At 59.5% G+C, this 14,420-nt stretch overlaps 1 protein-coding gene across 1 annotated transcript; it reads left to right on the top strand.

Annotated features, from left to right (window-relative positions):
• The first annotated feature begins 5,772 nt into the window (after positions 1-5,772).
• Positions 5,773-8,773, top strand: Kcna6 (potassium voltage-gated channel subfamily A member 6). The gene is given in 2 exon segments (XM_070006031.1): positions 5,773-6,814; positions 6,816-8,773. Coding segments are annotated over 2 exon segments (1,500 nt in total). The 5' UTR covers positions 5,773-6,424; the 3' UTR covers positions 7,926-8,773.
• Positions 8,774-14,420: the final 5,647 nt, after the last annotated feature.

Raw genomic sequence — 14,420 nt, 5'->3', positions numbered from 1 at the left:
CACCCAGGACTTTAGTCTTGCATAGTTGGGGGTGGGAGGAGGAGAGAAATTGTGCACTGTCGGCCTTGGAGCGTTGCCCGGTTCTGGACAATTCTTTCCTGATTTTCTCAAGCTGGTCTCAATATTTTTACCCGCAGCCAGGACTAGAAAACGATGCCTGATTAGCAATCTGTAATTGAATTTCAAACTTCTTCCTAGAGGCAAAAATCTTCATCTCCCTCCTCCTCTGCCCCCTCTCCTTTACCCTCCCATCCCTCTTCTTCCTCTTCCTCTTCCTCCTCCTTCTCTTCCTCCTTCTTGTTCTCCTCCTTCTGCTTCTTCTTTGCCAGTCTTGGGCCTGCCCCTGGAGCTTTTTTGCTCAAGAATAGCACTCGACCACTTGAACCAAGAGAAGGTTCACTTCTGGCTTTTTGCCAATTAATTGGAAATAAGAGTCCCCTAGATTTTCCTGTCCCAGCTGGCTTCAAGCCAAGATCCTCAGATCTTAGCCTCCGGAGTAGGTAGGATTGCAGGAGTGAACCATGGGTGCCCTGCCTCTTCCTCCTCCTCCTCCTCCTCCTCCTCCTCCTCCTCCTCCTCCTCCTCCTCCTCCTCCTCCTCTTCTTCCTCCTTCTTCTTTTGTGCCAGTGCTAAGGCTTGAACTAAGGGCCTGACTGCTTTTGTTTCATGTATACTTGAGGCATAAACTTGAACCACTTGAACCACAGCTCCCCTTCAGGCTTTTTGATAGTTTGTTGGAGATGAGAGTCTGGGCTGGCTTTGAATCTTGATCTTCAGATCTCAGCCTCCTGAGTCGCTGGGATGACAGGTGGGAGCCCGGCTGCATTTTTCTTTTTCAGTTTGCTCTCTAAATGATCACAGGCCACAGCTTTTGAAATAGTTTGCCACCTGTGGTATGGATGAAACCAACTGTCTCCTGGATGCTCATAATGTGGCGCTGTCACCAAATGTGGTTCTAACACCTTCTCACTGATGGGCACTGATGTCGAATCAAACTTGAATAGACTCAATTATGTAATGATTAAAAAAAAAATCAGTTTCCTGCCAGGTTCTGGTGGCTCACGTCTGTCATCCCAGCTACTTAGAAGGCTGAGATCTGAGGATCACGGTTCAAAGCCAGCCTGGGGTAGGAAAATCCATGAGACTCTGATCTCCAATAAACCACCAAAAAGCCGCAAGTGGAGCTGCGGCTCAAGTGGTAGAGCGCCGGCCTTGAGCACAAAAGCTCAGGGACAGAACCCAGGTCCTGAGTTCAAGCACCAGGACTGGCACGCATACACGCATGCACACCTGCTTATACACACACACATATACACACATGCACACGTGCTTACACACACACAAACATACACGCATTCCTTCATAGCAAAGACTTGGGACACAAAGCATCGCCTCTCATTCCTGTCCCTATTGCCGTGGCTGGGGGACACTGTGTCAGGTTCTGTCTTCTAGAACATTCCTGTGGCCCGACCGACCCCCAGAATCTCCAGCTCAGCTGTCCTTTTGGCTGATGTAAACAAAGCTCTGGGAACTTTCCCTACTGCTCACCCCATGTTTGATTGCAGAAGAGACCCAGGTACTTTCTGCTTACCACTCACGGGCTAGAAGCCCTCATCCCAGCTGAGCGAGGGGACCAGTCCACGTGTTCTAGAAAAGTCCAAGAGGGCTGGAGGGATTCGGGAACGCTTCCCTAATGGACATCCTAGGAAGAGAGAGAGAGAGAGAGAGAGAGAGAGAGAGAGAGAGAGAGAGAGAGGGAGGGAGGGAAGGAGGGAGGGAGGGAGGGAGGGAGGAGAGAGGAGAGAGGAGAGAGAGGAGGGAGGGAGGGAGACAGGGAGGGAGGGAGGGAGGGAGGGAGGGAGGGGGGGGGAAAGCAGCCTTGGGAGGTATGGGGCTTCGTGCTCTCGTGGGATGGTCTCTGGAAGATAAAGCTCTTTCTGGTTGATGGGTTTCTTGGCTCGAGTTCTCTCCGAAGGCCGTGGGTGCAGCCAGGTGTCAAGCTCTAATGCGATTCCGTCCCAATCAACAGCATCTTCGCCCAAGTGAAAGCTCTTAGATTTATTTTATTTTATTCATGTATTTATGTATTTATTTTTTTGTCAGTCGTGGGACTTGAACTCAGGGCCTGGGCGCTGTCCCTCAGCTCTTCAGCTCAAGGCGGGCGCTCTACCACTTGAGCCACAGCGCCACTTCCGGTTTCCTGAGTGGTTCATGGGAGATTAGAGTCTCACGGCCTTTCCTGCCCGGGCTGGCCCTGAACTGCGATCCTCAGATCTCAGCCTCTTGAGTAGCTGGGGTGACAGGCGTGAGCCACCGGGGCCCAGCTTTATTTTATTTCTGGGGGGTGGTTTTCCCTAGTGAATTCTGGAAGGCCGCATCTCCACAATGTCAGCATCGTTAAAGCATTGGCCACGCTGTGAATTAGCAGCTGGGCTGACCTGTGGCCAGGCTTCTTTGCCCGTGTCTTTCTCTCAGTGGATTTGGTCCACGGGATTTCCAGCCACGGAATGGATGCCAGTGGGGGGGCGGGGGGAACATTAGACCCAAGAGTTTGATGATCCAGTGAGCTGCAGATGCCATGAACAGATAGATGGTCTGATTTCTTTCCAGTGCAATTCTTATATGATCAAAATGTGTGTGTGTGTGTGTGTGTCAATGAAAAAGATCGAGAGGAAAAAAATTAGCAACACATGGCTGCGAAGTATAGAGAGATTGGCAATTATTCTCCTCCATACAATCCCAGGATTCAAATCTTTCTTTTTTCTCTTGCTTTTTGTGGTCGGTTGTGGGGCTTGAACCGTGGGCCTGGGTGCTACCCCTGAGCTCTTCAGCTCAAGGCTGGTGCTCTACCACCTGAGCCACGGCGCCGCTTCTGGTTTTCCGGTGGTTTATGTGGAGATCAGAGTCTCACGGACTTTCCTGCCCGGGCTGGCTTTGAACCGTGATCCTCAGATCTCAGCCTCCTGAGGAGCTGGGATGCCAGGCGGGAGCCACCGGTGCCTGGCTTGGACTTCTTGTTGATTTCCTTTACTCTTCCTTTTCCCTTTCTTTCTGGTGTGTTTGAATGGTGCCAACTTTTCTTCTAAAGTCTAAATTGCTTAATTACAAAGCCTGGAAACAGAGAAACTAGTACTTGGATAGCTGTTGTGTATTTGCCTTCTTGCTCTTCAGGGGAAACAGGAGGGAAGAGGGGTGATGGGGAGGAACCCCAATGTCCGCTGGGTGCCCCATCCCCGACAGGCCCCAGGGGCCCCCCTCACCCCCTTCCTTTCTGCTACACAAAGAACCCTTGTAAGAAACCCTCTCCTATGGAAGGGCATTGTGCATTGTTTGCTTGTCGTTTTGTTTCTCTGTGGATTCACAAGCTGGCGGTACAAGCGGCCACAGCTAGCCAGAAACGGGGGGGGGGACAGGCAGGGGTGGAGGGAAACGGAGGCCCAGAGAAGCAAATGTCAGCCCACTTAGAAGGAATGGTCTCTGAGATCGGAGGATGGCGGTTCAAAGCCAGCCCTGGGCGGCAGAGTCCCCGTGAAAGACTCTTTTTTATCTCCAGCGAACCACCAGAACTCCGGAAGAGGAGCTGCGGCTCTAAGTGGTAGAGCACTCATCTTGAGCGAAGGAGCTCAGGGACAGCGCCCAGGCCCTGAGTTCAAGCCCCAGGACTGACCAAAAGAAGAAAAAGAGAAAATCCAATCGGCGATCATCTCATGGCTGGAAGAGCACAGGTGGGGGCCCTCTCCTACCAGCCGCTAAAGGAGACCCTCACCTGGCCCAGCCTCCCAATGGGCTGGGATTACAGGCATGAGCTACGGTGCCCACATCAACACTGACCACCCCTTTCTACTCTCCCTTCCTTCCTTTTCCTTGGCTGTCCAAGGAACAGATGTTCTTGTAGCTTTTCCCAGGGAAGCATGGAGCAAAGGCTTCTGGGAGTGCCCTCCCTCCCCACTCACCTCCCATGGTACCATCTTCTAGCTCTTTCTTCAGTGGGGGAGGGGGGAGGCTTCTGCCCAAAGTGCATAAGCACCCATGGCCCACACCTGTCATCCTGGCTATGGGGGAGACTTGGAGGCTTTGGGTTTGGAGCTAGCCAGGGCAGAAAAGTCTGGGAGTTTCTAGTGCTAATGAACCAGTCAAAAGCCTGATGGGAGGTGTGGCTCAAGTGGTAGAGCACCTGCTTGTGAAGAGAGCAAGCCCAGACACAGAGAGAGACAGAGAGTGACAGAGAGAGACAGAGACAGAGAGCAAGTTCAAGCCACAATGCTGGCCTCCGAAATGGAATAACCATGAGGTGGCTGGGAGGGGACTGGGTGCTGGTACTTGGTTATCCTGAGAGCCAGAGAACCCAGTCGCCCAGCCCTGCCAGGTTGGCCAAGGGAAATTCACCAGGGGGAGGGAGGGGAGGGGGGTAATTCAATCCGGAAACTCCCAAGAGCTGCTGCTGCTGCTGCTGCTGCTGCTGCTGCTGCTGCTGTTGATGATGTTGATGATGTTGATGATGTTGTTGTTGTTGATGTTGATGTTGATGATGATGTTGTTGTTGTTGTTGATGATGTTGTTGTTGATGATGTTGCTGCTGCTGCTGTTGTGGTGGTGTGTGTGTGTGGAAGGAATCCTTCATTTTTAGGAACCTTTGTCAATACCAAATAACTGAACAGACATTTTTAACCAGATGATGAATCCCTGCAGGCCGGGGAAGCGGTGGGTGTGGACGCTGGGGTGGACAGGTGGGGCTGGACTGGGGGGGAAGGAAAGGGGGGGTCCCCTCGAGTCAGGGGCGGAGGGGGTATGGTCCAGGGGTGAGGTGAGGGGGGGCGGGTGGCTCCCTGATTTGGGGAGGGGACCCCACCCCTTCCCTTCCCCCCTTCCCTCCCCTCTACCTCTCCTCTCCTCCTCCTTCACCCCTCCCCTCCCTCTCCCTCCCCTCCTCCTCCCCTCCCCTTTCCCCTCCCCTCCTCCCCTCCCCCTCCCCACCCCTCCCCGCCCCCCTCCTCCCCTCCCCTCCTCCTCCCCTCCCTCCCCCTTCCCTCCTCCCTCCCCCCACTCTGTAGCTGAGCTCCCAGGGGTCCCCGAGAGCGCGGGAAAGGGGGTGCGGTGTGCGGGGGGCGGGGCCTGCCACGTCACGCGTGGAGTGAGTGCGGGAGGGCGGGGAGGGCGGCGGGGAGGGCGGGAGCCGCCGCGCCCGGGCGCGCAGGGCACAGGCAGCCGGGCGGCGGCGGGGGCCGCGCCGAGGCCGGGGCGGCGGCGGATCCCGGCGGATCCCGGCGGATCGGCGACCTCGGCCGGACCGAGCGCGGCGGCCGGGCCTGGGGACCCCCCACCCCCCCGCGGAGGGCGGAGCCCCGGGGCCCCGCGTGGCCCGGCGGGGAGCGGCCCCGGCCCCGGCCCACCCCGCGCCGCCCCCCTGCGGCTCCGGACGGACGCACGGACGCGGGGACCCGCCGCAGGTCAGATCGCGGCCCCGCCCCCGAGGGGCGCGCGCGGCCCGGAGGAGGGGGGGGGGCGCTGCGGCCGGGAGAGCGGAGCCGGGACCCCCGCGATCGGAGCCCGGGACCCCGCGATCGGAGCCCGGGGACCCCGCGATCGGAGCCCGGGGACCCGCGATCGGAGCCCGGGACCCCGCGATCGGAGCCGGGACCCCGCGATCGGAGCCGGGACCCCCGCGATCGGAGCCCGGGACCCCGCGATCAGAGCCCGGGACCCGCGATCGGAGCCCGGGACCCCGCGATCGGAGCCCGGGGACCCCGCGATCGGAGCCCGGGGACCCCGCGATCGGAGCCCGGGGACCCGCGATCGGAGCCCGGGGACCCCGCGATCGGAGCCCGGGGACCCCGCGATCGGAGCCCGGGGACCCCCAGAGCTCGGTACCCCGCGATCGGAGCCCGGGGACCCGCGATCGGAGCCCGGGACCCCGCGATCGGAGCCGGGACCCCGCGATCGGAGCCCGGGACCCGCGATCGGAGCCCAGGGACGTGAGGTCGGAGCCGGGGACCCGCGATCAGAGCCGGGGGCCCCGCGATCGGAGCCGGGACCCCGAGATTGGACCCCAGGGACGTGAGATCGGAGCCGAGGACCTGAGATCAGAGCCGGGGACCCCGCGATCAGAGCCGGGGACCCCGCGATCGGAGCCCGGGGACCCCACGATCGGAGCCCAGGACCTGAGATCAGAGCCGGGGACCCCGAGATCGGAGCCCGAGACCCCGAGATCGGAGCTGGGGACCCCGCGATCGGAGCCCAGGACCTGAGATCAGAGCCCGGTGACCCCGCGATCGGAGCTCGGTGACCCCGCGATCGGAGCCCGGGGACCCCGCGATCGGAGCTTGGTGACCCCGCGATCGGAGCTTGGTGACCCCGCGATCGGAGCCCGGTGACCCCGCGATCGGAGCCCGGGGACCCGCGATCGGAGCCCGGGCGCCCCGCGGCCATGCGGTCGGACGCGGAGCCCGCGGCGGGCGCGGACGCGCAGGACTGCTGCAGCAGCGAGCGGCTGGTGATCAACATCTCGGGGCTGCGGTTCGAGACGCAGCTGCGCACGCTGGCGCTGTTCCCGGACACGCTGCTGGGGGACCCGGGCCGCCGCGTGCGCTTCTTCGACCCGCTGCGCAACGAGTACTTCTTCGACCGCCACCGGCCCAGCTTCGACGCCATCCTCTACTACTACCAGTCGGGGGGCCGCCTGCGCCGGCCCGTGCACGTGCCCCTGGACGTGTTCCTGGAGGAGATCCGCTTCTACCAGCTGGGGGACCAGGCCCTGGCCGCCTTCCGGGAGGACGAGGGCTGCCTGCCCGAGGCGGGCGAGGACCAGCGCCCGCTGCCCCCGCCGGCCGTTCCAGCGCCAGGTGTGGCTGCTCTTCGAGTACCCGGAGAGCTCGGGCCCGGCCAGGGCGATCGCCATCGTGTCCGTGCTGGTCATCCTCACCTCCATCGTCATCTTCTGCCTGGAGACGCTGCCTCAGTTCCGGGCCGAGGGCCGAGGGGGCCTCGGGGTGGGTGACCAGCACCCGGTGTCCAGGGGGAGCCAGGAGGAGGAGGAGGACGAGGCCGAGCCCTTCCCCCCGGGCGGCGTCACCCAGGGGCGCCTGGGGGCCGGGGGACCCCTGGGCGCCCCGGGAGGGGGGCCTTCCTTCCTCACCGACCCCTTCTTCCTGGTGGAGACGCTGTGCATCGTCTGGTTCACCTTCGAGCTGCTGGTGCGCTTCTCGGCCTGCCCGAGCAAGGCGGCCTTCTTCCGCAACATCATGAACATCATCGACATCGTGGCCATCTTCCCCTACTTCATCACCCTGGGCACCGAGCTGGCCGAGCCCCAGACCCAGGCCGGGCAGAACGGGCAGCAGGCCATGTCGCTGGCCATCCTGAGGGTCATCCGCTTGGTCCGGGTGTTCCGCATCTTCAAGCTCTCCCGCCATTCCAAGGGGCTGCAGATCCTGGGCAAGACCCTGCAGGCGTCCATGCGGGAGCTGGGGCTGCTCATCTTCTTCCTCTTCATCGGCGTCATCCTCTTCTCCAGCGCCGTCTACTTCGCCGAGGCCGACGACGACGACTCTCTCTTCCCCAGCATCCCCGATGCCTTCTGGTGGGCCGTGGTCACCATGACCACCGTGGGCTACGGTGACATGTACCCCATGACCGTGGGCGGGAAGATCGTGGGGTCCCTGTGCGCCATCGCGGGGGTGCTCACCATCGCCCTGCCCGTGCCCGTCATCGTGTCCAACTTCAACTACTTCTACCACCGCGAGACGGAGCAGGAGGAGCAGGGTCAGTATCTGCACGTCACGTGCGGCCAGCCCACGCCGGACCTGGACGTCACCGACAACGGCAAGCCGGATTTCTCCGAGGGGGTCGCCCGGGAACGGAGGTCCAGCTACCTCCCCACCCCACACCGGGCCCACGGCCCCGAGAAGAAGGTGCTCACGGAAGTCTGATCCAGCCCGGAGGGAGCCCACCCCACGCCGCCCACGGCCAAGGCTTCCTTCTCTTCTTCACGCCCCTCGAACCTGGTCATCTTCATATCAACTCAGCACCCAGTACCCAGGAGCAGACATCTATCTCTATATATACCCAGGGGTACTGTCTTGTCAACCTTGAGTGCTTGGTTTAACCCATCGACCTGACATTTTGGAAACTCCACCTTACCTACCATGACTACTCGTTTGCGTGTGTGCACCTGTCTCGTGGACGAGAAGTACCTTCCCTTCCGATCCTCTCCTCCCACCCGGGACTGGTACTCTCTCTGGAATGGTTGCAGAAAAGCAGCCAGGCCAGGCCGCATGTGGGTACCTTGCTCCGTTGGGGTTGACACCTGTCCTTAGCCTCTGATCTCCTTGGTAACTTGGCAGGAGGGCCTGGGGGGCGGGACCCGTGCGGAGCGGCTCTCTGATGAATCATAGGCCCTCACAGCTGCCAATCATCCTGTAGAGAGCTGCTCCCCCCCTTCCCCCACCAGACTGGAGTTGTATTCATGCACATCTAGCCTGGGATGGAGCTGGAGGCCATGCAGATGGACCGAACTGTTTGAGGAATCTACGAGGGTCGGGACCTGGTGGATTTATTTTTAGCTGTGGGACCTGTGAGGGAACACTGGGCCCTCCCTCCTTCCCTCCCTCCTTCCCTCCCTCCTTCCCTCCCTCCCTCCTCCTTCCTACCTTCCCTCCTTCCCTCCCTCCTTCCCTCCCTCCTTCCCTCCCTCCTTCCCTCTCTCCCTCCCTCCCTCCTTCCCTCCCTCCTTCCCTCCCTCCTTCCCTCCCTCCTTCCTCCCTCCTTCCCTCCCTCCTTCCCTCCCTCCTTCCCTCCCTCCTTCCCTCCTTCCTTCCCTCCCTCCTTCCCCTTCCTTCTTCCCTCCTTTCCTCCTTCCCTCCCTCCCTCCCTCCTTCCCTCCCTCCTTCCCTCCTTCCTTCCCTCCCTCTCTCCCTCCCTCCCTCCTTCCCTCCCTCCCTCCTTCCCTCCCTCCTTCCCTTCCTTCCCTCCCTCCTTCCCTTCCTTCTTCCCTCCTTTCCTCCTTCCCTCCCTCCCTCCTTCCTTCCCTCCTTCCCTCCTTCCTTCCTTCCCTCCTTCCCTCCTTCCTCCCTCCTTCCTTCTCTCCTTCCCTCCTTCCCTCCCTCCTTCCCTCCCTGTTTTGAGCTTCCAGGAAGGTCTGCTTCTTAGAGCCAAATCCTTTTATTTTTTCCCCCTCCTCCTCCTTCTTTTCTTGTAAGTGCCTTCCTGTGCAATGGGAAAATGGAATCACCAAGCCAGAGGATATAGAGCCAAGGAAGTGGCTAGAACCACAGAGCTCAAGCCAGGGACCTCTTGGGAAGAACTGTCCACCACCAGGGACCAATGACAGCCTGCTTTCCCTCCCCTCCCCCGCCTCTCCCCCCCACGTCCCCCCCTCCCCCCACCAAGCCTTCCTGGGAGTCAGAATGGCCGCTGATGAGGCTGCCACGCAACACCCAACTCCAGGTGTGGTGTGAGTGGTTTGGAGGCCAGAGGGGAGGCTTTGCTGAGTCAAATATCCACGGGCAGGCTGGGCAGGTGGCTCAGGGGTAGAGCGCTCGCCTCGCATGCATGAGGCCCTGGGTTCGATTCCTCAGCATCACAGAAGCAGAAAAAGCCGGACGTGGCGCTGTGGCTCAAGTGGTAGAGCGCCTTCCTTGAGCTGAAGAGCTGAGGGACAGCGCCCAGGCCCAGAGTTCAGGCCCCACGACCGACCTATAATTTTCCATGAGGTTCCATGGAACCTTTCTGTATCTGTAAGGTAACAAGAGGTTCCTATCTGGGAAGCCACTGTCCCCTAACTCTGTCCCCGCCACGCAGCCGTTCCGTGGCCTGCCTTGGGTGAACTGTGCTGTCCTTCAGGGTTGGAGTCTAAAAGTCCCCCCATTTGTCAGACCTGAGGCTTGAACTCTGGCCTGGGTGCTGTCCCTCAGCTCTTCAGCTCAAGGCTGGCGCTCTACCACTTGAGCCACAGCGCCACTTCTGGATTTCAAAGCCTGCCTGGGGCTGGCTTTGAACCACGATCCTCAGAGCTCAGCCTCCTGAGTAGCTGGGATGACAGGCGGGAGCTATGGGAGCCTGGCTCTCTTATTTATTTTCTTAAAAAGATCTGGAAGGGCAGTTGTACAAGGGACAGGCAGCGTTGCTGGATGAGCTTGGGTGGCATTGAGCTGGACTTTTTTCCTTTCATGAGGCCCTGCGGGGTAACTTTGGTGCTTAGAGTCTGTCTCTGCGCCTCAGTTTCCCTACCTATTAAACGGGAGCCTCTGTGGTTTCTCTGTCCCCTGGGGAAGCTGCTTTGCCCTTGAGCTGACTGATAATAAATGGATCTGATTTCTTAATTAATCCTCTCCCCTCCCCTCCCCCCCCACACCCGATCTCCCTTTCCTCCCCGCCCCCCTCCCCAACCCCAGAAGCAAGGAAAGACACTCCAGGGAGCTTCTACTTTGAGTTCAAAGCTTAAGAACCAGCCATGGTGGACCTCTCACCTTCCAAAGGCTTCCTGGGCCTCCACGGCTGAGCCTCTGGGCCCGGGCCTCCATCTTCCCCTTTACTTTTCAGATGAAGGGAGGGGTCCTTCAGCCAGGCTGGGGGGTGGTGAGTCCCTCCTTCCTTCCCTCTCCGCCCGCCCCTCCCCCCCCACCCCCCAGCAATTCAACATCTTCATCCCAGGCCCCGATCAGAAGGGAGTCCACCCCCCCTTCCGCCCCCCCCCAACCCCAGATCTCTCCAGGAATGAATCCACTCGGCTGGAGATCAATGTGGGGACCTGGATGCATGCATGTCTCTGCGTGTGCTGTGTGCGTGTGCGTACGTGTGCACACGTGTGTGTGCGATTGTCAAGCACAGGTTACCTTCTCCTTCCTGTCAGAGCAGGCCCGAAAACCACGGTTTGGAGAGCCCGGGGCTCTCAGGGGACTCGGGTTGCCATAGCAACCTTCTAGACTGTTCTCTCTCTCCTCGCTCCCTCTCTCTCCTGATTCCCTGGGCACACAGACCGTTCATCCCTCCCGATTCAAGAAGCAGCCCCCCCTCAACCCTTCCATACGCCCTGTACCCCTCTTCCCCGACCCCCCTGACCCCCGCCATGACCCCTTCGGGTTCTCAGAAACTCGAATGGCTGAGAATCCCCCCCCCCATCCAGGTCAACCAACATCCATGTTATAGGATGACTGGTATTTGTCTTTAGAAAGTAAGGGGAGCCCTCTGGGAAGGGGGGTACACTGCCCCCCGACACTGCAGCCAGGCCAGGCCAGGCCTGGTTGGAAGAAGTCACGAAACTCCATCTTTGCCTGGGGGGGACATCAGCCATGGTTCTTCGGGATTCTGCCCTTCTCCCCCTCGACGTGGACGCCATCGCGAGATCTCGGGGCAGCCGTGACACCGTGTGGCCTTCCTGACCACGTGGGGACCCCCAGGGACAGCCAGCCGCCTGCATCTGAGGTAGGTCCCCCTCCAGGGGAGCACGGCGCCGGATCCCCACGTGGCTGGCCCTGGGGTCCTGTGTCCTGGGGTGCATTTCATGTCCCTGGACTCCATCCACAGTGCTCCCTTTCTCTCTAACCTTCACCGTGCGGCCTCTGCCTTGTTGACGGCCGGTGGTGCTGGGATTTGAACCCAGGGCCTCGTGCTTGCCAGGCAGATGCTGTACCGCGTGAGCCACGCCCCCGGTCAGCCCCTCCCTCTCTCCCCTTCTCTTCTGGGTGTTCTAGAAGCTTCCCTCCTCTGTTGTTTTAAGCCTTCCCGCCCTCTCTCTCTCTCTGTGTCTCTCTCGGTCTCTGTCCCTCTGTCTGTCTGTCTCTGTCCCCCCCCCCCCCATGGTTCTAGTTCTTGGGAGGCTCTGTGGTGTGTTGGTCACAGTTTGGAGGGTCTCAGCCACGTGTAACCCGATGTTTGTGGAGAAGCCGGCGTCCAACCTCGGGCCCAGGGAGCTGTGGGGTCTCCTGATATGGAGCCTTGGTGTGTGTGTGTTTGGGGGAGAGTTAGAAAAATGTCCCCGGAAAATGTCCTCCACATATAGGAATGGAAGAGAGAGTAGAGAGAGGGGGGAGGGAGGAAGAGATAGGGAGAGGAGGGAGGAGGGAGAGAGGGAGAAAGGGAAGGAGAAAAGGAAGGAAGGAGGAGGAGAGGAAGAGGAAGTAAGAAGGAAAGAGAAAAGCAGAGGGGAGGGAAAGAGAGGGAGAGAGAGGGAGGGAGAGATGGAAAGGAGAGAGAAGGTGGAGGGAGGGAGGAAGAGAGCCAGGGAAGGAGGGAGAGGAGGGAGAGAGAAGGAGGGAGGAGTCAGGAAGGGAGGGAGAGAGGGAGAGAGAATGGATACGTTCAGCCTTAGAGAGGCACGCGAAGGTCCCGAGATCTTGTCCATCTGGGGCTCTCTACCCTCTCCTTAAAATGACAGTGCAGCCAGGCGCCCGCGCACACGCCTGTCATCCCAGCGACTCAGGAGATCTGAGGATCGAGGGTCAAAGCCAGCCCCAGGCAGGGGCTGAGTCTGATCAGGACTTGAGTCTGATGACCCCAGGAAAGCGGGGTGGGGGTCGTACAAGGCTGAGAGCTGGGTTTGGAGGTTCAAGATCGACTATGTAGAGTATTATTGGCATGGGGGGGGGGGAATATTTGTCTCCTGCCACTTAAAGAATACATCAGAGACCTTGGGCAGCTGCTGTTTGCTGGTGCTGTGTGCACCTGTGCACCTGTGCACGTGTGTGTGTGTGTGTGTGTGTGTGTGTGTGTGTGTGTGTGTGAATTCTGATGATCACCTATTAGGAGAGATTGCATGCTTTCTTTTTTCCTTTCTCTTTACGATCCTATCAGGCCATTTTCCAGGTTCACTGCAAGCGTGTGTTAAGGTCACCCGAGGAATTTCACGGCCTTGAACCCCCCAAACCAACAAGCAAACAACCCAACCCTACAAACAAACCAGCTCACCCCTGTGAGCAACCCCGGGGTGTGTGTGTGTGTGTGGGGGAGGCTGGGATCCTCCGATCTTGGGGATCTCAGTTGGTTCTAAGCAGTCCCTGGCTGGAGAGTCCGTGTATGATGCGGGATTCCCATGGATGAATCAGCAAAAAGCTGACAGGTGGAGGTGTGGCTCAAGGGGTAGAGCGCCAGCCAGAAAAGAAAAGCTCAGGGAAACAGCGCCCAAGGTCCAAACTTACAATGTCAGCACACACACACACACACACACACACACACACACACAGAGCAAACAAATCCTCAAGCCTGGCACGCACAGGTGCAATGCCCTGGATCCGCCCCCCCCCCAGCCCTTCCCCAAGAGCCTCATTATCTCCTGGCAGCCAGATAATGCAATCCAGTCATTTCCGCTGCTTTGCGCAGGTCTTGCTGCATGCTCTGCCTCCCCTGCTCTATCCTAGCATCGGGGGAGATGACCTTCTCGCCGTCCCGGCTCTGATTGGTCCCGCCCGGAGCCATGGCCTGGGGAGGCTTCGGGGAGTGCTTTGAGCCTGTCACGGTCACTTAGAGGAGGAAGAGAAATCCCGAGCATCCAAGCTGCAGGGCTTCTCCTCTGTCTCCTGTTCTCCTTTAAACCGGGCTGCACACAGGACAGCGGGACCCCGGGGGTGGGGGACAGAATAAGAGGGGTCTGTGCAGCCTTGGAGGGGCTGGGTGTCTTTTCCCAGATTGCGGGGTGCGGGAGCCAGCACCCCATTTCTCCTGTGGGCTGGGTTTTTCCCCAATGAACTGCTTTCCTGCTCTGGGGTTGGAGGGCTGTGTGTGTGTGTGTGTGTGTGTGTGTGTGTGTGTGTGTGTGTGGTTAGGACGGTGGTGATTTTCCTCTCTGCTTTGAAGGGCATCGCCCTTCTGGGACGAATGCCCTTGTGTCCTATCGTCCTTACCTGGCTGGCTCCTTAGAGGATGTCCCTGTGATTTGTAGATTAAAAAAAGAAGAGAGCTGGTACCCTCGGCGCACACCTGTCAGCCCAGCGACTCAGGAGGCTGAGATCTGAGGATTGTGGTTCAAAACCAGCCCGGGCAGGAAAGTCCGTGAGACTCTGATCTCCCATGAGAAGCCGGAAAACTGGAAGTGGCGCCGTGGCTCAAGTGGTAGAGCGCCAGCCTTGAGCGAAAGAGCTCAGGGATGGTGTCTAGGCCTTGAGTTTAAGACCCAGGATGGACCAAATAAAGGAGGAAGAGGAGGAGAAAGGGAGGAGAAGGAGGAGGAAGGAAGAGAGGAGGAGGAGGAAGGGAGAGGAGGAGAGGAGGAGAAGGAGGAGAAGGAGGAGGAGGAAAGGGGAGGAGGAGGAGAGGAGGAGAAGGAGGAGAAGGAGGAGGAGGAAGGGGAGGAGGAGGAGAGGAGGAGAAGGAAGGGGAGGAGGAGGAGGAGGAGAAGAAAGAGGAGGAGGAGGAGGAAGAGGAGGAGGGGGCGATTAGCATGACCAGCAGACAGTATGAATTCTGCTCACGTCGGCTCTCTCCTGACTGTC

This window comes from Dipodomys merriami, unplaced genomic scaffold (assembly GCF_024711535.1).
Source record: "Dipodomys merriami isolate MVZ:Mamm:240054 unplaced genomic scaffold, mDipMer1.0.p SCAF_691, whole genome shotgun sequence".
Lineage (NCBI taxonomy): Eukaryota > Metazoa > Chordata > Mammalia > Rodentia > Heteromyidae > Dipodomys > Dipodomys merriami.
Note: the sequence above shows the minus strand (reverse complement) of the source record. Positions and strands in the feature narration are given on the sequence as shown.